The following is a 27,565-nucleotide window of genomic DNA, read 5'->3' as shown; positions in this document are numbered from 1 at the left end:
TACAACAGTTCCTCAGTTTTGCAAATTTTTACCGGAGGTTCATTAAGGGCTACAGTCAGGTAGTTAGCCCCCTGACAGCCCTGACCTCCCCAAAAGTCCCCTTCACCTGGTCGGATCGGTGCGAAGCCGCGTTTAGGGAGTTGAAACGTCGGTCCTCCACTGCACCAGTTCTGGTGCAGCCCGATCCTTGCCGCCAGATTGTGGTTGAAGTGGACCCATCTGACTCGGGGATAGGAGCCGTGCTGTCCCAGAGCGGGAGTCCGACAAGGTCCTCCACCCTTGTGCCTATTTTTCTCGCAGGTTGACACCGGCAGAGCGGAACTATGACGTGGGCAATCGGGAACTTCTTGCGGTGAAGGAGGCTCTTGAGGAGTGGAGACACCTGTTGGAGGGAGCTTCGGAGCCGTTCACGGTTTTCACGGACCATCGGAACCTGGAGTATATCAGGACCGCCAAGCGGCTGAACCCCAGGCAAGCCCGCTGGTCACTGTTCTTCGGGCGTTTTGACTTCCGGATCACCTATTGCCCCGGGACCAAGAATCAGAGGTCAGACGCCTTGTCCTGGGTACACGAAGACGAAGTCAAAACAGAGCTGTTGGATCCACCAGAATCCATCATACCTGAGTCCACTATCGTGGCCACCCTCACCTGGGACGTGGAGAAGACCGTCCGGGAGGCCCTGGCATGAAGTCTTCTCCAAGGCGGCCCACTTTGTGGCCCTCCCGAAGCTCCCGACGGCCCAGGAGACCGCAAACCTCCTGGTTCACCACGTCGTGCGTCTGCATGGGATACCAACAGACATTGTCTCGGATCGTGGTCCTCAGTTCTCCTCCCAGGTCTGGAGGAGCTTCTGCAGAGAACTGGGGGCCACCGTGAGCCTCTCGTCCGGGTATCACCCACAGACGAACGGACAGGCAGAGTGGGCCAACCAGGAACTGGAACAGGTCCTCCGCTGTGTTACATCTGCGCACCCGACGGCCTGGAGCAACCACTTGGCCTGGATCGAATACGCACATAACAGCCAGGTGTCCTCTGCCACCGGCCTCTCCCCGTTTGAGGTGTGTTTGGGGAACCAGCCCCCATTGTTTCCCGTGGTGGAGGGAGAGGTCGGTGTGCCCTCGGTCCAGGCCCACCTACGCAGATGCCGTTTTGCCTTGTTGAAGGCCCGGACGAGGGCTAAGGCCCATGCAGACCACCGGAACTGAAGGACAGGTACATAGGCCCCTTCACAATCCTCAAAGTCCTCAGTCCGGCCGCAGTGAAGCTCCGGCTCCCAGCTTCACTGCGGATCCACCCCGTGTTTCATGTTTCCAGGATCAAACCGCACCACACCTCACCCCTCTGTGCTCCCGGACCGGCGCCACCTCCTGCCCGGATCATCGACGGGGAGCCCGCGTGGACAGTCCGCCGGCTCCTGGACGTCCATCGTATGGGCCGGGGGTTCCAGTATTTGGTGGACTGGGAGGGGTATGGACCCGAAGAATGCTCCTGGGTGAAGAGGAGCTTCATCCTGGACCCGGCCCTCCTGGCCGACTTCTACAACCGACACCCCGACAAGCCTGGTCGGGCGCCAGGAGGCGCCCATTGAGGGGGGGTCCTGTTGTGTGGGCCGCTGAAGAGGAGGTACTGCTGGCCCACCATTCAGAGGGCGCCCTGCCTGGAGTGCGGGCTTCAGGCGTGAGAGGGCGCTGCCACCTCACAGGACAGCCAAGAGTGACAGCTGTCACTCATTAACTCCTGACAGCTGTCACCAATCATCAACTCATCAACCACTCCATATAAGCTGGACGACATCTCCACCCCGCTGCCGAGATATCGTTTGCCTTTGGAGGTATATTCTCAGCTGTGTTCAGTAGGTGCTACTGTTACTCGTTATTGTGTTCCTGTTTTGGAGGTGGAGGTGTCTTACCCACCATTAAGGAACTGTCGCTACTTGTATTTGCTGGGTGTACACACACCCACACATAACTGTTTCTGCTTCCTGCCCGCACTACCAGATCCGACAGCCGGAGACGGTGGCCACCTGGGGGACTCGCAACTTGGCGGCTCCAGTATTCTCCGGGTTCGGTGGCAGTGGAAATCGTGTGGGATCCGGCTCTTCTCTGGACGGACGTCTTCTATCCTCGAGCCTGCCCACACGTCACCTTAGTACATTTGACTCTGTCCAAATTCTGTATTTGTCTGTATTTCGTTGTGCACGCTTCACAACAGTAAAGTGTTGTAGTTTTGGCTCATCTGTTGTCCGTTCATTTACGCCCCCTGTTGTGGGTCCGTGTCATTACACTTTCACAACAAGCTGTCTGATAAGCAGATGGGGAAAACCATCATGAAACAGCTCTGTGATGGCCTGGAAAGGATCGACCAAAGCCAACTCCCTGGGAAATACAAGGTCTGGTGTTACCAATTTACGCTCTACCAGAGGGTAATGTGGCCCCTGAAAATGAGTGAGATCCCCTCATCGACCGTGAGTAAGATGGATGGGAAAGCCAACTCATTCATCCGAAAGTGGTTGGGGTTGCCACGGTGCCTATCTGAAGCCGGCCTCTTCGGAAAAAACATGCTGCAGCTATCACTAAAGTCACTACAGCTGGGCTACATGCAAGAGAAAGCCAGGTTGGTCCTCGAGCTTAGAGAGTCCACAGATAAGTCCGTAAGGACCAATGCCAAGGTGCCAACAGGCCGCAAGTGGAATGCCCAGACCGAGGTCAACCAAGCTATCAATCAGCTCCAACATCAGGAGATCATGGGCAGAGTCCAGGTAGGAAGGGCAGGCCTAGGATGGGGGGAGGCACCACGCTTCTGGTCCAAGGCCAACGGAAAGGAAAGGAAGGAGATGGTGGTGGCGGAGGTGACGAGGATGGAGGAAGACCGCTATAAGATCAAAGCCGTGTCGCAGGGTTGGCAAGGAAGCTGGACAACCTGGGAGGGAATTACAAACAGGAACATCAGTTGGTCAGATGTGTGGAAGATCCCACAGGCAAGACTAAGTTTCCTCATCCGCTCAACCTACGACACGCTTCCCTGTCCTCGGAACCTCCATCAGTGGTTCGGAAGTGAAGAATGTTGTGCGCTCTGCAATGCCCCCAATGCAAGCCTCCAGCATATCTTGTCAGGCTGTAAGATCGCGCTCTCACAGGGCCGCTATAGATGGCGCCATGACCAAGTCCTGAGGAAGCTAGCCGAAGTGCTGGAGGAGTGCCGACAAGGAAGTAAAACATCACCACCTCCAGAGGACTTCACCACCTTTATTGCGGAGGGAGGGGTCAGGAGAAGCATCAGGCCAAGACAAACATCAAGGCCCTTCTCTCCTGACCAGGAATGGAGCATAAGGGTCGACCTTGACAGGAAGCTTCAGTTCCCCATGGAGATCACCACCACATCCCTCCGGCCAGACATAGTTGTGTGGTCAGCTAAGGCAAGAGCAGCGATCCTCATCAAGCTCACGATACCTATGGAGGAGAGGATTGAGGTCGCCTTCGAACGTAAGAGGGCCAAGTACTCAGAGCTGCCTGCTGAGTGCCGGGAGGCTGGCTGGAAGACCACCATCTACCCAGTAGAGGTCGGGTGTAGAGGCTTCATTGGTTTGTCAACCACACGCCTCCTGAGGGACGTGGGACTCACCGGAGGAAGGCTCAGGAAGGTAACAAAGGACCTGGCAGAGGAGGCTGAAAAAGGGAGCTTTTGGCTCTGGCTCAGGAGGAAGGACAAAACGTGGGGGAAGAACACCTAACCCCAGACAACAGCCGCAGGGGAAACAACTATCAGCTGCAGGGGGTGACAGGGAGACGTCCCTGTCACTGCTCCGCCACCAGGAGACGTACCAGAATTAAAGGAGTGAAACGTTGGTGAATGGTGGTTTCTGGCTGATGACCCTGTAGCTGACCCATGGGCACCGGAGGAGGTGCGACAGGCAGCAATGCCCAGCAGGTGTTAACATCTACCTGTATAATCCTTTTCCCTCTGCTTGGTCTAAAAAAGTAACCATTACTGACTGCCACAATTATTTTTCCTAATTTCTTATAGTGTTTCTTAAAGCCAGAAAGTTGCCATTTGAAATGACTTTAGTTTTGTGTCATGTCTGTGATCTGTTTTTCTACAAAATTAAACAACTGAATGAACATCCTCCGAGGCCGGTGATTCCATAGTTATTGCCAGGGGTTGTATTAGAAGTACATGGTGTCCCAAAAAAGTGCCACAAAAATAAAGCCATAGAAAATCTACACACTTTTGGATACTGACATCTGTCATATGTCATCTTGAAGCATGTCTCAGGGAATTTTATCTCTGGTGTTCATTTTTAATTTCACCTCAGTTTCTAGAGTTTTGGCATTCACAATATGTGCTCAACATGTGCACCACTCATCTGGTTCGGCCAGATCTCCCTTTGTGAACAGTTCTATTAGTCTGAAACTTCTTTACAATCCTCCATATTGTCTTTCTGTCTGGAGCTTTTCTAACTGCAAAATTACTTTGATGTTGTCATTGGGTTTGCACGATCGATTTGGTCTCAAAGTAGAATTCCACCAGTTTCCCTTTTTGCTCGATTGTAAGCACTAAGCAGCATCCTCATTGGATCAGTCTCAAACTACATCAGAAGAAATTTCCCACATATATCTTGATGTCTGGGAAAAACAAAACAAAACAAAACAGAATTCAGATTAGCCATTGCAGAATTAAAGTCAAATGATTTTGTGGCACTTTTTCGGGGGAGACACCCTGTATGTGCGTCATGTGAGTTTTCAGACACTGACGAAACACCGTTTTTCTTGTAGCTGCTTGTGGGGAGTGAAATTATTTTTACTGAAGCAAGACTGGTGATGTACCTCTCTGTCACACTCTGATGGTGTGTTTCAGGTGGTTTTCACCTTGTGCAGAGAAACAGTGCTGCTGCAGCAGTAATGTTTTTCCAAAATAATGTGTGTGTGTGTGTGTGTGTGTGTGTGTGCGTGAAGATCACCACTCAATCATTCAATTTTTTTTTTTTTTAAAGAACAAAACACATTCTACAACCCCTGGCAAAAATTATGGAATCTCCGGCCTCGGAGGATGTTCATTCAGTTGTTTAATTTTGTAGAAAAAAAGCAGATCACAGACATGACACAAAACTAAAGTAATTTCAAATGGCAACTCACTCAATTCTGAGGAAAAAATTATGGAATCATGAAAAACAAAAGAACGCTCCAACACATCACTAGTATTTTGTTGCACCACCTCTGGCTTTTATAACAGCTTGCAGTCTCTGAGGCATGGACTTAATGAGTGACAAACAGTACTCTTCATCAATCTGGCTCCAACTTTCTCTGATTGCTGTTGCCAGATCAGCTTTGCAGGTTGGAGCCTTGTCATGGACCATTTTCTTCAACTTCCACCAAAGATTTTCAACTGGATTAAGATCCGGACTATTTGCAGGCCATGACATTGACCCTATGTGTCTTTTTGCAAGGAATGTTTTCAGTTTTTGCTCTATGGCAAGATGCATTATCATCTGGAAAAATGATTTCATCATCCCCAAACATCCTTTCAATTGATGGGATAAGAAAAGTGTCCAAAATATCAACGTAAACTTGTGCATTTATTGATGATGTAATGACAGCCATCTCCCCAGTGCCTTTACCTGACATGCAGCCCCATATCATCGATGACTGTGGAAATTTACATGTTCTCTTCAGGCAGTCATCTTTATAAATCTCAGTGGAACGGCACCAAACAAAAGTTCCAGCATCATCACCTTGCCCAATGCAGATTCGAGATTCATCACTGAATATGACTTTCATCCAGTCATCCACAGTCCACGATTGCTTTTCCTTAGCCCATTGTAACCTTGTTTTTTTCTGGTTAGGTGTTAATGATGGCTTTCGTTTAGCTTTTCTGTATGTAAATCCCATTTCCTTTAGGCGGTTTCTTACACTTCGGTCACAGACGTTGACTCCAGTTTCCTTCCATTCGTTCATTTTTGTTGTGCATTTTCGATTTTTGAGACATATTGCTTTTTCTGTCTTGACGCTTTGATGTCTTCCTTGGTCTACCAGTATGTTTGCCTTTAACAACCTTCCCATGTTGTTTGTATTTGGTCCAGAGTTTAGTCACAGCTGACTGTGAACAACCAACATCTTTTGCAACATTGCATGATGATTTACCCTCTTTTAAGAGTTTGATAATCCTCTCCTTTGTTTCAATTGACATCTCTCGTGTTGGAGCCATGATTCATGTCAGTCCACTTGGTGCAACACCTCTCCAAGGTGTGATCACTCCTTTTTAGATGCAGACTAATGAGCAGATCTGATCTGATGCAGGTGTTAGTTTTGGGGATGAAAATTTACAGGGTGATTCCATAATTTATTCCTCAGAATTGAGTGAGTCCATATTTTTTCCCTCTGCTTGGTCTAAAAAAGTAACCGTTACTGACTGCCACAATTTTTTTTCTTGATTTCTTATAGTGTTTCTTAAAGCCAGAAAGTTGCCATTTGAAATGACTTTAGTTTTGTGTCATGTCTGTGATCTGCTTTTTTTCTACAAAATTAAACAAGTGAATGAACATCCTCCGAGGCCGGTGATTCCACAATTTTCGCCAGAGGTTGTACACCCAAGGATCCTCCAGAGAGACCTAATACCAAAGACGTGGTTGTTGTCTCAGGTCAGCGGTTAGCGAGCTGTTATCTAACCACACAGTCAAGCCTTGCTCTCACTTTCAGGGATGCATGCAAAGTCATGGTTTGAAATGTTCATCCCTTGGAAAGCCTTAAAAGGTCCTGGAGGTTGTTCACAATGAGACACAATATTCCTTCATTCATTTTCTATAGCCATTTACTCGAGTCAACGGTCACCGGAGGGATGGGGCTGGGGTCTATCCCAGCAGTCACAAGGCGAAAGGCCAGATACAGCCTGACAGTTATCACAGGGCCATATACAGACAAACTCATTCACTCTCGCACGCACACCTACATTCAATTTAGAGCAGAGGTCTCAAACTGATCCTAGAAAGGGCCAAGAGGGTGTAGGTTTTCTTTGCAATAACCACCCATTCCAGCTCACTGATTAACTGATTCCATCTGCTCAAAGTGACATTCATCAGTGAAATCACCTGGTGGAGTGGGTGGTTGCAAAGAAAACCTGAACCCTCTTGTCCCTTTCTGGGATCAGTTTGACACTTGTCACCAATTCACCTAACTGGCATATCTTTGGAAGTGGCAGGAAGCTGGAGCACCCAGAGGGATTCCACGCTAACACGGGGAGAACATACAAACCCACAGTGTTTTGGAAGTAATCCCAAAACGTTCTTGCTGTGGGGCAACAGTGCTAACCACAAAACCACCGTGCCACCCCTTGTTTTTATTGTTGTGGGGTTTTGAAAACTTTGGTAATTCTGTACATTTATGTGGAGTCTGTAACATTGGTTTCCAGAAGGGCCAGTGACACCCGCTGCCATCAAATAACACTCTAGATCACATTAATGGGCAACTGTGATCTTCACACACCAATTTTTCAAGGTTATAGACCTTGGCCATCCGGGATGGATATCTGTGAATGCGAGAATGGGGCTTAAGCTTGGAAGCACCAGGAAAAAATTTAGACCTCCGTTCTCCTGCAAAGATACTGGCATCACCAAACCATTACTCCATACCTCGACCTAGGCCTCTTGCTCTCATAGGCCAAGGATAAAGATTGCTCTCATTTGCAGAGATAACCAACTCTCTCAATAGATTTCCATCAATATAGTATGTGGGTGCGGGCAGCAGGGTGCCTTAGTGGTTTACATTGAGCCTCAGTGAAAAAGTTGGTCGATAACAACCATTAAATAACAGAAACTATGACCCTGATCAAAAGTTTACATACCCCAGTTCTGCCAGTTCAGTGTACTGCCCCCTTTAAAATCAATGACAGCTTGGAATCTTTTGTGGTAGTTGTGCACGAGGTTCTGTATTTTCTCTAATGGTAAAGCTGCCCATTCTTATTGGCAAAAGCTTATAGTTCTTGTAAATTCCTGGACTGTCTTGCATGAACTGCACATCTGAGATCTCCCCAGAGTGGCTCAATGATATTGAGGTCAGGAGACTGAGATGGCCACTCCAGAACCTTTACTTTATTCTGCTGGAGCCATTGACAGGTCAACTTGGCCTTGTGTTTTGGATCTTTGACATGTTGGAACATCCAAGAACGTCCCATGTGCAGCTTTCGGACTGATGAGTGCAAATTTTCCCCCAGTATTTTGATAACATGCTGCATTCATCCTGCCATCAATTGTGACCAAGTTTCCTGTGCCTTAGCTCACAGATCCCCAAAACATCAGCAATCCACCTCCATGCTTCACAGTAGGAATGGTGTACCTTTCATCATAGGCCTTGTTGACTCCTCTCCAAATGTAACATTTATGCTTGTGGCCAAAAGCTCAATTTTGGTCTCATCACCTGTCAGGTTCACCCTGTAATAGAAATCACAGACAACCTGATATCAAAGAAACACACCAAGAGTCACTGTTTATCTTTTGCTTGCGAGCAGAGTGTTGGCTCATGAGGAGAGAGTATACCGCTCAAGCAACATATTCATTCCTTTTCTCCTTCCCTCTCTCCCGAGTGACACTCTACCTCAGTTTTTATTCATTCAAGCAAACAAGGATGCTGTCACCATGGTTACAAAGCAGAAACGATCAGCACAGTCTCTCCCGCGAACAAGGACAGTTTCAATCTTTAGTTAAGTGTCAACATCAGCAAAATATGACAAATACCACGTGCGAATGTGTGGCAACAGCTTATTTTTCTACTTGCTCTGACTAAACAAAACTCAGATATCCTCATGTATCTGAACACTGCGTATTGAAAAACAGAAACTTTGCATTAATCACGCCATGAGAGATTTCTTGTTGCTCTGACTAAGCGAGACAAGGATCTCAGATATCTTATGTATCTCAACACTGCATATGGAAAACAGGGTTACTTCTACTTTAAAGAAAACAATTCCTTTAGACATTTAAGTGATAACAAAATAAGGCATATTCCAACATCACCCCAAACGATGATGTTCTCTGTGCTGTTTGGCATATTGTAAGAAGCAAACTTTGTGACATTTATGTAGTAGTAATGGTGTTCTCCTGGTGACTTGACCAAGCAGCCCATTTTTATTCATGTGCGTCCTTATTGTGCATCTTGAAACAGCCACACTTTTTTCAGTCTTGTATTTCAGCTTAAGTTATTTGTGGGTTTTTGTTTGCATCCTGAACAATTTTCCTCGCAGTTGTTGCTGAAATTTTTGTTGGTCTACCTGACCGTGGTCTGGTTCCAATAGAATCCCTCATTATCCACTTTTTAATTAGAGTTTTAACACTGCTAATTGGCATTCTCAGTCCGTCAGATATCTTGTTATATCCCGTTCCTGTTTTCTACAGTTCAATTTATAAAGTTCGACAGTGACAAAACGCCGTGAGGCAGCTTTGTTGTGATTCGGTGCTATATAAATGTAATAAATTGAATTCAGTTACCTTTTCTTTGATAATTCTTTTGAGTTCACTAATGACTCAGAAACCAGAAACATCAGTGCAGCACATTTGCTATTGTTACTGCAACTAACAGTATGTAAAATTATTTCCTTACATTCATATGATCATAACTGATCATATGAATGTAAGGAAATACTCATATTTTTTAGCATTCATAAACAGTATTAATACTATTTATGAATACTGCACAGCCGATCTGCTCTGTGGGGAACTTCCTGCACTACCCGATTCACAAATCACAAAAAGTCCAATCCACTTTTTTTTTTAAACAACAAATCAAATTCATCCCATGTTTCTCAAGCATTTTGTAAACATTTTTAATTTATCCACATGAAGCTTGGTTCGGGCCAGTCTTGAGTCTGGACTTGACTCGGATCTACAGAGTCCAAAGTAAGAGATGGGTTGACGGGGTGAGGTGATGCCAGGGACAGCCATGCAGCCAGAAGACCCATTCGTACACAACTGTTCGTGTCTCGCCCCTGAAGAATTCCAGCAATCAAGGCACCTGCAAGACTGTAGACAAAGAGACAATGGACCTCACAAGAGAAAATTTTTTAAGCCTCTCTCAAATTTCCCTTAACTTTTTTAGTATAATCAACCCATACTAGTGTATTACGCCAGATTCCGGAAATGCTTGTAAATTCAGAAAAATGCATAAATGATGTATGTAAACATGTTAAATTTCACCTGTGTATAAACCCCAAGCATTCTCATTAGAATAATGAATTAACATAAACAAGGTGTCTTGCCAAAATGAAGGTTCAGTCCACATGCTTATAGTGTACACCTAGGTTAGAGGTAGGGATCAATACAAATTCTTGAAACAAAGGTATTAAGAGAACTTTAATTTTAAAGAGTTTTAAACAAAGGTTTAATTTTTTAGCTATTTTCTATGCAACCTTTACCCATTTGAGTGTAAACGTTATATATACAAAATCCTCTGCATGATTAAGAACAATTTATAATATACTGTCTACCCTCATATGAGAGGCAACTGAGAAGTTTTGACCCTGACCCAGAAAAAGCAGGGCATGGTTCTCCATTTTTGCATTCAAGAAACCAACATTTCTCAAGACTGTGTGAAGTTTTGACTCACTGGGTGCAATGTTGAGAAATGTTGCTTTCTCAGAATGCAAAAGATGGAGAACCATGCCCTATGTTTTCCGGGTCAGGCTCAAAACATCTCAATCATCACTCGTGAAAGGGGCCAAGTATAGAGTTAGGCAATTATGACACATTTCAAGGATGTTTGGGGTCCTTTAAAGTGCCTTGTTGCAGTCTGATGATGGCCATGTTTGAGCTTATTAAAGACAATCTCATTGAGGACTTCAACTTCAAATTTGGTGAGATTCAAAAAATATTAATGACTTTATTACATACACAAGTCTGGCTGAGACATGCATGCACACATACATGGAATGCAGTTCTATATGACAGCCAATAACATGTTAGGGACATGCACTATGTCCATATACATCACGTGTCAAATTAGGACATAAGCTCAGAGACTGACATCCTGTTTTCAAATTCCATCAAAAAAAACGGTATTTTTAAACAGCAAAAACAGTGGAATTCAGGGACCCGATACTTCACGTGTCAAATTAGGACATGAACTCAGACTGATATCCTGTATTCAGATTCCATCAAAAAACGGTATTTTTAAATAGCAAAAACAGTGGAATTAAGAGACCCGCTAAAGCCAGCTAATAGGAAAAAAAAAAAAATGTTAATGCTTTTCACTGGACTCGGTTAGTGAAATGAGCAAGTAATTTTGTTTGATATAAAAATGTATTTTAACGTTTCACCACAACAAAGAAAATGAACAGAACCACTGAACAATGAAAAAGGGTCTGTGTGATTGAGATGACTGAAAGAATGTATCGTGTAAGTGGGTATGCAGTTTGAGATGTTGCTACTAATTTTGGTCCAGCGGGGGTCACATGGGATGGGATGGAATGAGAGGTTAATGTCTCCTGCACTGATCTTGATGACTGTGGGAATTTCTCTTAAATCACTTTGAGTCACTTATGAATTAGTGTGTTCATACTAGTAGTGGTTCTTGCATGAGGCCCAAATAAATCTGGGCTCGACAATAGCACTGGTCCGATGGCCCGGCGGCCTTTTTTTACATGTTCCGGGCCACCACGGGCCAGTGAAGTTCATATTTCACTGGTCCTTATGGGCCAGTAAGAATTAAAATCGCTTTGGGCAGATATATTAGTCTAATGCCGCGTTCACACCGGGCGCGATCAGATGCTACAAATTCGCGGGGGTCGCGTGGCAACGGACGCGCCTCCTTCACCCGGTGTGTCGCTCTGCTTTTGCTGTGAAAATTCGCCCCGGTGCGTCATCAAATAGGAGGAGCTTCCATTCGGCTCGCCGGCTCCGGTTGTCAGTCAAGTTAACATGACGGACCTTGATCACACGGAGCGAGTTGTTGTGGAAAGGTGACAAACGTCATGAGACGTTCCCAATTCAGGCAGTATCATTATTTGCTGCAGGAGCTGCGTCTGGATGATGGCTGCTTTCAGCGGTCCTTCTGCCTCTGCAGGAACCAACTTGAGGACCAACTGTCCCGTTCACGCGCGCACATGTAAACAATTAAAAAAAAGAAAAAAAAAGAAAAAGAAACTCCGCTCCCGCTGCTGTGGGGCTGCTGCTCCTCCAAAAACTCTTGTCATAGTTGTGAAATAAAGGACAAAAGAGACATACGTCCTGCTCACAGGCTGCTACCAGAGACAGGACATGTTGCACCACTTCGCAATGTTGGGAACATTGCCGAAGTGCAGACAAACTTCGTCTGCAGGCGCATCTTCTGATGTGGCGCAAATTTCGCTTCAACATCGACGCGTCATTTTCGCTTAAGCAAGATCGAGCGCAGTGAATATTATGAATTTCTTGAAACCTCCTGCCCCTGGACAGAAACCAGGAAAGCAAAGAAAAGAACAGCTATCACCCTCAAAACAAGCACAGAAGAGGAAGGCTGCTGATGCTGAATATGAGAAGGGTGAGGAAAACTTGGCAAACTTCCTGGAAGAAAAGACGGCCATAGCTGGAGCGTGATGAGGAGAGTGAGGTTGTCTTCTGTGGAACTTGTAGGGCCATGCCAGAATATGCTAACAAGTAAGTATAAATATACCATGTCCTGGTAGACAATGTGGTATGATTTCATACGCCAGTTTAAAAGTCTAATCAGCATGCCCTTGTGGAAACCCCACGGTGACAACATTAGCAAGGGAACTTGGTTTATGAAATTTAACATATTAATTTTGTAAATGATCAAGAAATAAATTTATTTTTGTATTAATGTCTGAGTGTTGAAAAAATTCCTATCAGTTACCTACCGACATTTTTTCAAAGTTTACTCACTTTAAGGTTTTTATCATGTAGTATAAGAATTTTGTGTTTGTTTTCAAGTGTTTTTACATTAAGGAAACCCAATTCTAATGTCTGAGTGTTGATTTAAAAAATTCTTATCAGTTACCCCTGTTTTCAAGTGTTTTTACATTAAGGAAACCCAATTCTAATGTCTGAGTGTTGATTTAAAAAATTCTTATCAGTTACCCCCCGGTTCGGCACAGGCGTGAAAGTATGGGCCAGTGATATTTTCATCCGGGCCAGTAACTTTCAGATTCTACTGGCCCTGTGGGCCAGTGCATAAATTGCCTTATTGTCAAGCCCTGTAAATACATGAGTACAGGTGATTTTTTTTTTAAGTGCATTAAAATGATATAAACTCATACCTATCTCCTGCTCCTGAAACATTCACTGTCTCTTCTGTGGCCACACTCAGTGCCGGATAGTGAAGAGCACAGAGCCGTCTGTCCTGCAGTAAACACTCTCTTTATTATCACTGTCACAGCCATCACATCACCATATCATAATTATCACCATATGACCACTGCTGGTCCTTACCGCCTTTTGTTTCCGTGGCTGCAGGTTGATGGAGCCTGCGTCGTGTTCTCCACACAGCAACACTCCCTTACTACCCAGGGTCACAACTACACAGTGAAGCTGCTCCAGAAGGGGGCGTGAGAGATCCACAGCCATGCTGAGCATCTTGTCAAGACACCTTGGCAGCACTGCCAAGCCAAAGCCACATTCTCATTAATGCTGTCACAATCATATATATCATGCTGGTTGGGGTCTTTTTTTTTTCTTACAAGAATTTTTATGATAAGAAGCATCAGTGTTAGTGTGTTTGAGAACATTAGTGGGTAAATACAGGAAATGAGTCTATAAATGATTGACTAAATCCTCTCTCCAGTCTTCAGAAGACTCAGTGGCTTTACCCTCAGGTGTTGGGATACCCAGGGCATTGTTCATGGAGCACAGCTCTGCCAGGTTTGGAGAAGTGTAAGACAGCGATTTCCAGGACTCTGACCAGAAAGGCTTAAGAGCCTTTTCTGAATCTGTTGGTTCATACCAAACTGTAAGACATTGATAAGATTGTATCAAAATGAGTGAAGTCTGCAGTTCATGATGATTCAGTAGCTTCTATTGACCAGTTTCCAATGTTTACCATTAATGTTGTACTTTTTAGCAATAGAACAGACATAGTTGATGGTGGACAGGGGGATGTTTCCATCCAGACACACCAGAGTGGCTGATGAAAGCTGCTTTTCAAACTGTGAAACCTAATTCAAATATAGAGAATACAGAAAGAGTCCTGGAGAAACACACTGACAGGTGAAGGTGAAGCTATGCAGCAAAGGAAAATGTGAGGTTTAATTTTATACCCAATACATTTTGAGGGCAACAGCACATTTGAACATGAAAACATCAGTCAATGGCGTATCTAGACTGGGGTGGCGTGGGGGGGGTCACTGATTTGTGGAGGGCTAGCATGAAGGATTAGCACGCCCCACACACACACACACACACACACACACACACACACACACACACACACACACACACACACACACACACACAAATAGCTTACCTGATTAAAACCATAACATACCAGCATTAAGGCTTATGGCTGAAGATCTGTAAGTTGTGACCAGAGTGGCAATAAAATCAACCTTTTTAAGTAGGATAAGGTTATGACACCCAAATTACCAAAAGGAGACAATGCTGATTGCCTCTCCATCAGATCACAAAACTGAAAAGTTTCTGTAGTGTTCAAGAGAGGCCACAGCACTTGCAAATTAAGACAACACCCCCAAATGCAGAAAAAACAAAACAAAACAAAAAAACCACCTGCATCAGGTAGTTACATCAAAAAATGTCTTCCAAATTGAGAAAACAATTGCAAACACAGAGGACAACTTCCTGTCCATGCGAGGTCACATTTTAAGGTTTTATTACTAATATACATCCATCCATCAATCCATCCATTTTCTTCCGCTTTATCCGGAGTCGGGTCGCGGGGGCAGCAGCTCAAGCAAAGCCGCCCAGACCTCCCGATCCACACAGACCTCCCCCAGCTCCTCTGGGGGAACCCCAAGGTGTTCCCAAGCCAGCCGAGAGATGTAGTCCCTCCAGCGTGTTCTGGGTCTTCCCCGGGGCCTCCTCCCAGTGGGACGTGCCCGGAACACCTCTCCAGCGAGGCGTCCAGGGGGCATCTGGAAAAGATGCCCGAGCCACCTCAACTGACTCCTTTCGACGTGGAGGAGCAGCGGCTCGACTCTGAGCTCCTCCCGAGTGACCGAGCTCCTCACCCTATCTCTAAGGGAGCGCCCAGCCACCCTGCGGAGGAAACTCATCTCGGCCGCTTGTACTCGCGATCTCGTTCTTTCGGTCATGAGCCAAATCTCATGACCATAGGTGAGGATCGGAACGTAGATCGATTGGTAAATCGAGAGCTTTGCCCCCCTACTCAGCTCTCTCTTCACCACGACGGTCCGATACAGCGACCGCATCACTGCAGATGCTGCACCGATCCGTCTATCGATCTCACGCTCCATCCGTCCCTCACTCGTGAACAAGACCCCGAGATACTTAAACTCCTCCACTTGAGGCAAGGACACTCCACCGACCTGAAGAGGGCAAAGCACCTTTTTCCGGACGAGAACCATGGCCTCGGATTGGGAGGTGCTGATTTTCATCCCGGACGCTTCACACTCGGCTGCAAACCGCCCCAGTGCACGCTGAAGGTCCTGATTTGATGAAGCCAACAGAACCACATCGTCCGCAAACAGCAGAGATGAGATTCTGTGGTTCCCAAACCAGACCCCCTCTACACCCTGGCTGCACCTAGAAATTCTGTCCATAAAAATAATGAACAGAACCGGTGACAAAGGGCAGCCCTGGTGGAGGCCAACGTGCCCTGGAAACAGGTTTGACTTACTACCTGCGGTCATACAGGGACCGGATAGCCCTTAGCAAAGGACCTCGGACCCCGTACTCCCGGAACACTCCCCACAGGGTGCCTCGAGGGACACGGTTGAACGCCTTCTCCAGATCCACAAAACACGTGGACTGGTTGGGCGAACTCCCATGAACCCTCTGGGCTATTTTCCTGTACGGCACCATATTAACAGAAGCTAGTCATCAAACTCATTAATACATAAAGCGGTGCAGCGTGAGGAGCTCTACATGTGATGAAATACACCTGAACACGCCCCTCTCTTAGTGTCCATGTCACTTAACCTCTGTTTGGGTGTTTATTAAATCATATTTTTGGGCACTCTAAAACATTACAGCTGTGTTTAGTTATGTCCACTTGCAGCATCTCTTTAACAGAAAGCACTCTTACAAGTTTTGGATGTTGAACTCAACTTTGAGTTGTGTTGTAAAGTTGAGTTCAACATCCAAAACTTGTAAGAGCTCTTTCTATTAAAGAGAGGTAGCAAGTAGACATAATTAAATGCAGCTGCAATGTTTTAGAGTGTGTGCGGTGGTTCTCGTAATGGTTTACTTTGTTGTGGACATTAAAAGTTATGAGCTGCGTATTTTCTCACATATAATACATCAAGTGGACCTAACGGGTGAAACTACCAACAGCTAAAAGTGCTAACACCGTTAGCATAAAACATTAAATCAGACGAGAGTGTCACTCAGTGCGAATACAGCAACAGAGACGGCTGATCCATTAGGACATTTCACGGCAAAACAAACCATATTAATCCAGGTGTTTGTAATAAAATGCTCCAAACAAGCAAACAGAGCCTCCGTGACCAGCCGCATTGAGTGGACTCGGAGCTAAAGACAAAACATAGAACGCTCAGTTCAGCAGCTGTCACTCAAAACAACCATGCCCCTAAATTTATAAAACTTTATTCTTAAACTAAGATGTCAGATGAAAAATTCACTCTCCATACAGTTGTCATGGAGCCAGAAACTGTTGAAAGAGAACAAAACTTTTTTTTGTACCAGGATATTCATTTCTGTTCTAAATTTGAACATTTTAACATGGAGTTCGATGGGAAAGTGCTCCGTTTTGGGAAAGCGGCCAGTCAAGGTACTATATTTCCACGTCAGCTTCAGTTCGAGCGGGTTCAGGTTGCTGCTTGGTTCCAAAGGCTAAAAGAAGTTTGCCGGCCACAGAGCTTTTTCTTATAACACACCTGTTCTGTGGAACAGTCTGCCCTGCTGAGATAAACCTGATTTCCTCATTTGGTGGAGTCATACACATCCAGGCTAAAGACCCATCTGTATTCCCTTTTGTATGACTAACATTTTAGTGTTGTACTGAATTACTTTTCTCCCTCTGTGTTTGCAAACGTTTTCTCAATTTGCAAGATGTTTCAGCATCTACCTTGAATTGATGCAAGTTTTTGTTTTTGTGATTATAATTTCTGATTTACATGGGTTGGCTGCTCCACCTCTTACAGACTATATTAAATACAGAACAAATGATCCGAGGGTCACCAGGACTATGAGTAGAGGGGACTGTGAAGTGTCTGAGAAAAACGGCCTTTTGCACAAAATGTCCTGTCCTACAAAGGCAGTGTCCAATGGAATACTTTGCCAACTACAGTGAGGGAGGCCCCAAGGTTTAAAGCTTTCAAAAGTCACCTAAAGCAGTGCCTTAGGTCAAATAAAATTGTAATCATTGTGAACTCAGTTGTAGAAACTAAGAAGAACCCTAGGGAAATATGCAATGCGTAGTGCACTTTATAAGTTATTGATTTTAATGTTTTCTTTTTAAAATATACAAATGAATGAAGTTAGACTTGTAATTTCATTAAAGTATTTCAACTGAATTGTAATTATAGTGATGTTGTTTTTTAAATTTTTCTATTTTATATCTGTGTGCCCTCCTTTGCCTGAGTTTGCGTAAGAGACCCATTCAAGCTCTGACCAAGTTGGTGTCTGTGTCCTCGTTTCCTGTCTCTTGTTCAGTCTTGTGTTTTGTCGCTGTAGTAGTTAGTGACCCCTATGTAATGTAGTCTGTTGTTGTATTCTAAGTTCTGTAATTTATGTCTGTAGCATGGCCCAAGCAGAGGGTCACCCCTTTGAGTCTGGTCTGCTTGCGGTTTCTTCCTCAGAGGGAGGTTTTCCTTACCACTGCTGCTCTGGGGTTTAGTAAAGTTAGACCTTACTTGTGTGAAGTGCCTTGAGGCAACTCTGTTGTGATTTGGCGTTATATAAATGAAAATGAATTCAAATTGAAATTGAAGTTCCTGTGATGTTTCGTGTGTTCTTACTAAAAAACTATTTATTCATTTTACATCAGTCTGCAAGGGACTACAGATGGAAATTGGCCTATGGCTATAATCTGACATACTTACATATTCATATGTTCATTAATATGTGCTGTCCCTTTTAAATAAATAAATAAAATGAAAAAAAATACTAAATGAAATGAAATTGGAGGTGATGACTGTAGAAAGAAAAGCTTGTTGAGGGTCAAATTAGTCCAGAATAAAGCATAATCCAGTGACAGAGAACTTTAAACTGTCACACACGTCATTGCATGACATGGAGTTACAGCTCTCCAGCTGCATAAATCAGGCTTTAAATTAATTAAATAAATCATCATAAATTGTAAATTTATGTAAACTTGATAGCTTAACTGTTTTTATATTTATTTTAATAGCACCTGTACCTGGATGTGTTGCTGTATGTGGTTAAATGTTGAAAAATGTTGAAAACATAAAAGGTTCATTCAGTAGTTCAGTGCAGATGGAACCAAAATGGCGCCATGTTCTAAGTTGACGCCACTCTCTCAATTAAGGCACACCAGTCAAAACCAAACACACACACACACACACACACACACAAAAAAAACATTTAAACAAATAGTTATTTTATAATGTAGCAGATATCTCATGAGAATCTTTCAAATGGTGGTGTAAGCATCAAATCGAGCAAAACTGCTTCTCAGACATTATGTTTTGTTGTTTTTTTAATGACCATGGATCACTCATATTTTCTCCATGACTACCATGCGTGATTTGAAAATTCTTCTTTCAATGATAAATATGTCCAGACTTTTCTGATATTGAGGATCATAGCATAAAATCAAAACTTCTTATCCATGTATAATCTGAATTTAGAACTCCACAAGCCATTCCCCAACTCAAGCAGCATGACTTCAGCATGCCAAGCTTGCTGCCGAGCAATATGTAGACTTAGGCCTGATTTCCAGTGTTGCCGACTGAAAGGTCCCCCCTAAAAATTGGTCTGCCCTGCCTTCACTGTGCATGTGTCATCAGCAGCGGTTCACCGATTATCACCTCGTTTCTGCTTAAAATTGCACTCCAGTCATCATCTACGAGGTCTATTAGAAAAGTATCCGACCTTATTATTTTTTTCAAAAACCATATGGATTTGAATCACGTGTGATTACATCAGACATGCTTGAACCTCGTGGGCATGCGAGAGTTTTTTCACGCCTGTCGGTTACGTCATTCGCCTGTGGGCAGTCTTTGAGTGAGGAGTCGTCCACCCGCTCGTCGATTTTTTTCATTGTTTAGGAATGGCTCAGAGACTGTTGCTTTGTTTGATAAAAATTTTTTCAAAACTGTAAGGCACAACTGAGTGGACACCGTTCAATAAATTCAGCTGGTTTTCGGTAAAAATTTTAACGGCTGCTGAGAGATTTTGGTCTGGTAGTGTCGCTTTAAGGACGGTCCACGGCGCCTGACGGCGATCTGCGCTTCGAGGCGGCAGCGTCTCGCCGTTTCAAGTTGAAACTTCCACATTTCAGGCTCTGTTGACGCAGTAAGTCGTCAGAGAACAGAGAACTTTCAGAAGAAGTCGGCATGAGGAGTTTATTCGGACATTCCATTGTTAACGGTCATTTTGTAATGAAGAACGTGCGGGCAGAGTCGCATGTCGGGCTGGACCCGACCGCGGGGGGTCGCGGCAGGAAAAACACCTCCGTTGGAAATCTTAACGGGCAAGTTGGAACATGCCCAAGCTGTTAAACAATTTCTCAGTTACTCACTTGTTGAAAGCCATTAAAAGGCCGCCTGAATTCTACAAATGGTTTTCAACACGGAGGTGTTTTTTCCTGTCGCGGCGCACACAGATTTGCCGAGTCGTCACGGACAACGACTCGGCGAATTTGGCGCGTACATCTTCATTAAAAAAATGTCCTTAAACAGTGGAATGTCCGCATAAATTCCTCATGCCGGCCTCTTCTGAATCTTCTCTGTTCTCTCACGATGTCCTGGGTGAATTAAGCCTTAAATTAGGATGTTTTCAGCTCGAAACAGGCCGACGACAGCGCCTGGAAGCGCTGCAGGACGTCCCGCTCCATGGGAAGTCCTTACACCGACAGAAACACCCCATAATCTCTCATCAGCCGTTAAACGTTTCACAGAAAACCAGCTTAATTTCTCGAATAGTGTCCACTCGGATATTCCTCACAGGTCCAGAAAAATTTTTGATAAAGCAACGCGCGCCGTCTCGAGCAGCGTGTGAAACAAAGGAATTCAGCCGAGAGGGCGGGACCACATCTCACTCAAGGCCTGCCCACAGGGAAATGACGTCACCGACACGCGTGAAAAAACTCACGCATGCACACGAGGGTTCAAGCATGATTGGTGTAATCGCATGTCATTCAAATCCATATAGTTAAAAAAAAAATAAAAGGGTCGGTTTATTATCTAAGAGACCTCGTATCTCAGCGACAGATATCTGAAGCTTTTGTACCACAATCATTTCCACATAAATTCAGCATTATTTCATCATAAAAGACAGAGGAGGCAATCAGAGCAACGCAGCTACACGGGCTGCTACCTGTTGCATTCACTGGGTGTCTGTCATTTCAAAGCCTCACAGAGTATCACCTCGTTACTGCTTAAAATGGCCTAGTTTCTGCTTAAAACTGACTTAGAATGATTTAAGAGGTTTTACCTTGTCATCTGATGGTTAATAATCCCATTAATCCATTTGATCACTTTGGGTGAAGAGACTCCATCTCAGACATGGTGCTGTGGTCTGAAATGATGCATGCGCAGTGGAGGCAGGGTGGACCAAATTTTAGGGGGACCATTCGGTCTGTGACATCAGTCATGCCACCTGTATCTTTGAATACAACAATTAATCTATTTCATCACTGCACATCCAGCTGCAAATGGGTACCAGCCCCGGCTGGGGATGTAAACTGTGATGGAGTTTCAACTGCTTACCATGATATACAGTTTTATGCAAAGGTTTGGACACCCCCGATAATTTTCATGATTTTCCTTTATAAATCAGTGGTTGTCTGGATCAGAAATTTCAGTTACATATATCATATAGCAGACCAACATACTGATATTTGAGAAGTGAAATAAAGTTTCTAGTATTTACAGAAAGTGTGCAATAATTATTTAAATAAAATCAGGCAGATGCATACATTTGCGCACCCCTGTCATTTTATTGATTTGAATATACTTAGCACTAATTATTGGAACACAAAATTGGTTTGGTAAGCTCACTGACCCTTGACCTCCTTACACAGGTGAATCCAATCATGAGAAAGGGTATTTAAGGTGGCCATTTGGAAATGCTTCTCCTCTTTGCATCTCTTCTAATGAGTGGCAACATGGGAGCCTCTAAACAACTCTCAAATGACCTGAAAACAAAGACTGCTCAACATCATGGTTAGAGGAAGGATACAAAAAGCTTTCTCAGAGATTTCAGCTGTCAAGTTTCCACTGTGAGGAACATTGTGAGGAAATGGAAGACCGCAGGCACAGTACTAGTTAAGGCCCGAAGTGGAAGGCCAAGAAAAATCTCACATAAGCTGAAGCAAAGACGATGATAACAGTCATAGTCAACTCACAGACCTGCTCCAAAGACCTACAACATGATCTTGCTGCAGATAGTGTCTCTGTGCATTGTTCAACTATACAGCGCACTTTGCACAAGATGCTGTTTGATGCTGTAATACAGAGGAAGTTTTTTCTGCATACATGCCACAAACAGAGTCACTTGAGGTATGCTAAAGCACATTTGGACAAGGCAGCTTCATTTTGGAATAAGGTGCTGTGGACTGAGGAAACTAAAACTGAGTTATTTGGACATAACTAGGGGCGGTACGCATGGCTGAAAAAGAACACAGCATTCCAAGAAAAATGCTTGCTACCTACAGTAAAATTTGGAGGTGGGTCCATCATGCTGTGGGGTTGTGTGGCCAGTGCAGGTACTGAGAATCTTGTTAAAGATGAGGGTCACATGGATTCCAGTCAATATTAGCAGATTCTTGATGTTCATGAATCAGTGACAAAATTCTAGTTGCGCCGGGGCAAGAAGAATGGTCCAAAATAACTTCAACCAGAATCCAGACACTCATTGGAAGCTATAGGAAGCATTTAGAGGCTGTTATTTCTGCAAAAGGAGCATCTACTAAATACTGATGTATTTTTTCTGTTGGGGTGCCGAAATTTATGCACCTGCCTAATTTTGTTTAAAGAATTATTGCACAATTTCGGTAAATACTAGAAACTTCATTTCACTTCTAAAATATCAGTGTGTTTGTCTGCTATATGATATATTTAACTGAAATTTCTGATCCAGACAACCAATGATTAATAAAGGAAAATCATGAAGATTATCAGGGATTCCCAAACTTTTGCATACAACTGTATGGGGGTAAGCATTGAGCCTGTATAGGACTTACTGCTTTGCAGTCAAATACATACTTTTGGACACCAGCATCATCCAAATTGTTCCATGTGGTGGGAATCTGTGGAATTCAGTATGCCAGAACAGTGCCCATTTTTCATGCTTCTTTTTGTTTTGTTTTGTTTCCAGTCCTGAAACGTCGAGTGGCCAACAGGATTTTTGAAAAAGTAACGTCAAAAGAGTGTTTGTACCACTATTTGAAAGCTAATTTTGGTTGGTAGTACTTACATACTGTTCAGAAATATGTTGATGAATGTCCATGTCACCCACTTCGAGACTCACTTCCCCATTCTCAATGACAACCACACAGTAAGTTGCTGTCTTTTGCTTCTGCAGCTTGGCCACACCGCTGGTGTTCTTACAGAGAGATAAGAGAAAGTCAACAGTGTGCCATTTTCACAATGACGCCTGAGAGTTTAGATGTGCTATTAAGCAACGATTATCAACCTACCATATGTTTACAATAGTTTAACACTGCGTCACTATGTGAGTCATTTCCAACGGCAGAAATGAACAGCGGTTTGTGGCCTAATCGACTCAGACAATCTTAAAAACAAAATTACAATGCAATGAGTGAAGTGGCAATGACAAATAAATATACACATCTACGATCTGATAAAGACTAACCGGCAATGTTCCTTCCAACACCACCAAATGTCTGAGAAACACTTCCTGTATTAGTCTGTCTGAACTGAAAAACAGAATCCTCAAAGCTCAAAGTTCATTTGATGCACATAAACCAAAATTGCTGATTATTTATCAAACTCACATCAGGAGATTTTGTTTTTTTAGCAACAAAATCCACATTTATTCCTCCAATAACAACCTGCAAATGAAGATAATCAGAGTGTAATACTGTGTTCACTCAGTGATTAAATGTTTCTCCTCAGCATCACTCACGATATTGGACGTTGAGTCCGATAAGTCCTTTTCAAGAAGCTGACTTGTGCTTCTGAACTTTGTCTCTTTCATTAGTTTTGACAGTGTGCAGGCTATCTGACTGCCAACCTTGGCATTGTTATGAATAAGTGCAATATCTTGGAACATATCAGGTTAAGGACAATTTATTTGTAATAGAGATTAAATACCATGATGGCAGACATAGTAAGAGGTCTCGGGTTGTACCTCAAATCACTCCTAAATCATTTCTACACAGTAAAATCACCAGTCTAACACTGACAGTGTACATATGGTCCTACTCTGACTGGCAGTGTTAATTTAACACTGGTGATTTTACTGTGTACATTCTTTTTTCCCCAGAGCTGTTGATATAATCATGTTTTCTGAGTGACTTCTCAGGAATTCAGATTGCAGAAGGATACTGGCCTCAAGGGACTTTCCTTCAGTCAGTTCATTGACCTTTTGTAGAATGAATGGCGTCACATCTTTTCCTGTGATACCAGTAGCTCTGCATGAGTCAGAGACAGCAGAAAGTATAATATTTGCAGAAGAGATCAAAAGTCCCTCAGATTAGTTGGTCATGTCACATTGAACTCAAAGAAATTCACACAGAATTATCATTTTACTTCACTGATGTTCTTTCTTAAATTAAAGAAATAACTAAAACTCAGGGCTGTGAAATGAAAATTGTGAAATCCGATGAAAATTCGCAGGGGGTAGATTGTAGAATATTAAAAAAAAAAAAAATCAGGGTAAAATATCAATAACATACCTAATAATAAAAAGCCACACATTCTTGTGTAAATTCCTGTAAATCCACTCAAAGCCACAATGTCTTTTTTCCCATGAAAAAAGTCTACATTAATAAAAACTAATTTACATTGTTGTGTAAATTCATGTAGCCTAAATTCATTCAAAGCCACAATGTCTTTTTTCAATAAAAGAAAGTCTAGATTAATGAAAGAAAAAAAAGGTACATAATCTTTTCTGAAATCCTGTTTGAACAGCACAATGTTTATTTTCCAGAGAGAGAAAAAAAAATTCTTACCAGTTCGCTTTTCCCGTTTATCTTTCAGGTGTGTTGATGAAGCCAGCAACAATTCACTTTTTCAAAACGTCTTTCTCGCCATCTTCGCTCTGTCTGATGTCGCTCCGTGACACAGACATGCTGCAAAATTCTTCTTTTAAAAACTTGAAAGTTCTAAAAGTTTGCGATGTCCACATGCTACGTTCGGCGAGCTTCGCACAGGAGCCACACAGCGTCACCGCAGCAACCAACCAGTCCCGCTTTACGACAACTGTCGTAACAGCCAGGCTTTGAGTGGCATTTATTTTCCTCGAAACTCCGCGGATCCGAGGAAACTGATTTGTATCTGTAACACACAGATCAGTGTCCACGGACTTATAAAACTTGCATGATGTCGTAAAAAAAGAGAATGCTTAGCGATAAACATTTAAAAACTCAGTAACGATCACAAGTAAAGAGTACAACACTGACACTCCCGCACCCCTCCCCATGATGAAATCCGCGGAATTCCGGGGATCCGCGTTGTTTTCACAGCCCTGAAAACTACAACATGACATCAGATTATAGGATCCTAGAAGCACTGCTACAAAGATTTTCGATACCTTGCCTCTGCCACTGCAATCTGTACTGCATCTTCTATCTGCTGACCTGCTGCCGCGTGCTGTTCGGGGATGGGCACAGCAACAGGACACCGCTATGGAGCCCCAGTGACAAAGAACTTACTGAAAGATGCAAAAAAATAATAAAAAATAAAATTCAGATATCCAACTTTACATCAGCTATAATAATTTTTATTTAAATATTTATATAACACTTTTGTCACGAGTCTTGTCTGTGTCTGTCCATGTCCTCTGTCTCCTCTTGTGACCATTCCTGGCTTTGGCATTATTTAGTATTCTCTGTTGATTTTCATGCCTGTGTGTCCTGAATGTATTCTTGTATGCTTTTGCTGTTAATGTCCTTACGGGTTCTTTAGTTTAATTTCTAGTATCATTGTAATTTGGTTTATTCTGTGTTTAATTCTTGTGTTTATTTTATGGTGGTGTTGTGTTGGTGTTTATTTTGTGTCAATTCCAGCCTGTGCTTTGACCTCAAGCTCTGTTTTTGGGATCTTCCTTCCACCTGCTGATCACTTCACACACACAGTTTTTTGACCTACCAAATTTCTGTATACAGACCTCTGCATTGTCCCTGGTTCTCTTTTATGCCAGCCTATCTTTATCTCTGTATGGGAGTCTTCAACCCATGACAACTTTAAGTAGAATAATTGACAAACTGCTCAAAATAAAACAATTCTGTATCCATAAGTGTAGTTACAATTAAATGTCAAGTGCAAGTAAATATGCAGACAGTTAAAATAAGATGAAGTTAATGACAAAGGACAGGAAGACAGAGGATGGGAAGGAGAGGAACAGTAGGAGCCAGTAAACCAGTCGCGATCAGACAAACTGGGCCTAAGGGCCAGCTGGCTAAAAACCAAGCTCATGCACATCGGAAGTGAAGCCCCACCTCCACTGCTCATCAGTGGGGTGGAAGTGGAGTTTGTGACCTCCTTCACCTACCTCAGGTCAACTGTCATTAGCAATGGCAGCATCACACCAGAAATAAACAGGAGACGTGCTCTGGCAGCCAGTGCCATGAAAATTCTTTGGAAGCCGCTGTGGAGACACCACTCCATCTCAAGAAAGACCAAACTGCGGATCTACAACACCTCAGTCCTTTCCATTCTTCTTTATGGAGCAGAAACCTGGCCTCTTAATAAGACCATGGCAGAGAGAATTGACGGCTTCGACAGCAGAGCACTGCGCATAATAGAGGGAATAAAATGGTATGACAGAGTCTCCAACATCTCGCTGCGCGAACGCACCCAACAACCCCCTGCGCCCCATTTGGCAGCACAGCGCTAGATGTGCTGGTATGGACACATCAAAAGACTCCCCCCCCTGAACATCCAACACATGCTATCTTTCACTCTGACCCCAAATCTGGTGGCTGGAAACGCCCCCGCGGAGCTCCCCGCACTCGCTGGATTGATGTCGTCGGCATGGACCTACACCAATTGGGCCTATCACTAGCTGAAGCTGAGCTATTAGCATTGGACCGACCCAAGTGGAGAAGATTGGCAAATATGATTAGCTCTACGCATGGCGACACCCCCCTCGTCGAGCATGAAGCCTAATAATGATGATGATCAGTATGTCTGGTATTTATATTGGTGTATTCATATTTAGATTTGTTTTTTTTTTTTGTTTTTTTTAACTTTCACTTTTGATATTCTGTGGGTGAATCTCAATTCTACCCCTTGGCCCTTCCCCTTACCCCTTCCCCTCCGTTTTGCGCGGGCACGAGAGACAGAGGGGTGTCTCAATTCTCTTTTGAAGCGAGGCGGAAGGGTAGGCGGAGGGCTTAAAACCCTCCGTTTGGAGTGAATCTGGATGCACACTCCGTTTGGAGGGGTAGGAGGAGCTTACTGCTGTCTCCGAAAAAACAAACAGGTCGCCGAAAGAGCCATGAAATGAAGCGGCTTTCATTATAAATTACGCTGTTTAGAAAGTTATAACTTGCCAAAAAACTTTAGCAGCAGTTGTCTATGACAGCAACGTGTATGCTGCTGGACGCATGTTGCATATACTGTCGTTCTGAAGAATATCGAAACGTCGCTCATGCGACAACGCGAACGCTACGATAAGACACTTTTATGTCTCACAATGGAGAAATCATGATAAACGATAAGCACGTTAATTTGTATGTTCATAAATGTTGGATAATAGTGATCCCTGCTGTTGGATTTCAAGGTCTGTAACGTGTGTATTTTGTAAACAAACAGGGAGCCCTGAGCACACTTGTCTCACACATATACATGTGTGTGTATATATATATTTCCAACTTATTCCCATTGATGAAAGTTCTCATTTTCTGCCTGAAAGCTTATTTAGGAGACGAGTTGAATTTCGGTTGCTATGTTAACAAACAGTGAAGGCGGCAGTTTGACACGGGCAGTTTTTTTTTTCTCCTAAGGCGGAGGGGTGTCTCAATTCATAGGGCTAGAGGCATACCCCTTTTCCTTACCCCTTGTTTTAAAGGGGTAGGCGTAGGGGTAAGGGTAGGGCCAAGGGGGAAGGGGAACAAAAGAGAAT

At 43.7% G+C, this 27,565-nt stretch overlaps 1 protein-coding gene across 1 annotated transcript in view; it reads right to left on the bottom strand.

Moving 5' to 3' along the window:
• Positions 1-9,353: 9,353 nt before the first annotated feature.
• Positions 9,354-27,565, bottom strand: part of zgc:136858 (uncharacterized protein LOC678543 homolog) — a 42,648-nt gene continuing 24,436 nt past the window's right edge. Inside the window, 13 exon segments of the mRNA XM_034176137.1 lie at positions 9,354-10,003; positions 13,234-13,316; positions 13,406-13,572; positions 13,783-13,920; positions 14,013-14,127; positions 22,730-22,858; positions 22,953-23,047; positions 23,129-23,192; positions 23,271-23,327; positions 23,402-23,538; positions 23,824-23,909; positions 25,031-25,112; positions 25,115-25,150. Of these exon segments, the coding sequence (XP_034032028.1) occupies positions 9,808-10,003; positions 13,234-13,316; positions 13,406-13,572; positions 13,783-13,920; positions 14,013-14,127; positions 22,730-22,858; positions 22,953-23,047; positions 23,129-23,192; positions 23,271-23,327; positions 23,402-23,538; positions 23,824-23,909; positions 25,031-25,112; positions 25,115-25,150 (1,385 nt within the window). The 3' untranslated portion in view covers positions 9,354-9,807.

Source organism: Thalassophryne amazonica, chromosome 8 (assembly GCF_902500255.1).
Source record: "Thalassophryne amazonica chromosome 8, fThaAma1.1, whole genome shotgun sequence".
Classification (NCBI taxonomy): Eukaryota; Metazoa; Chordata; class Actinopteri; order Batrachoidiformes; family Batrachoididae; genus Thalassophryne; species Thalassophryne amazonica.
This window is presented reverse-complemented; position numbering and strand designations above follow the sequence as displayed.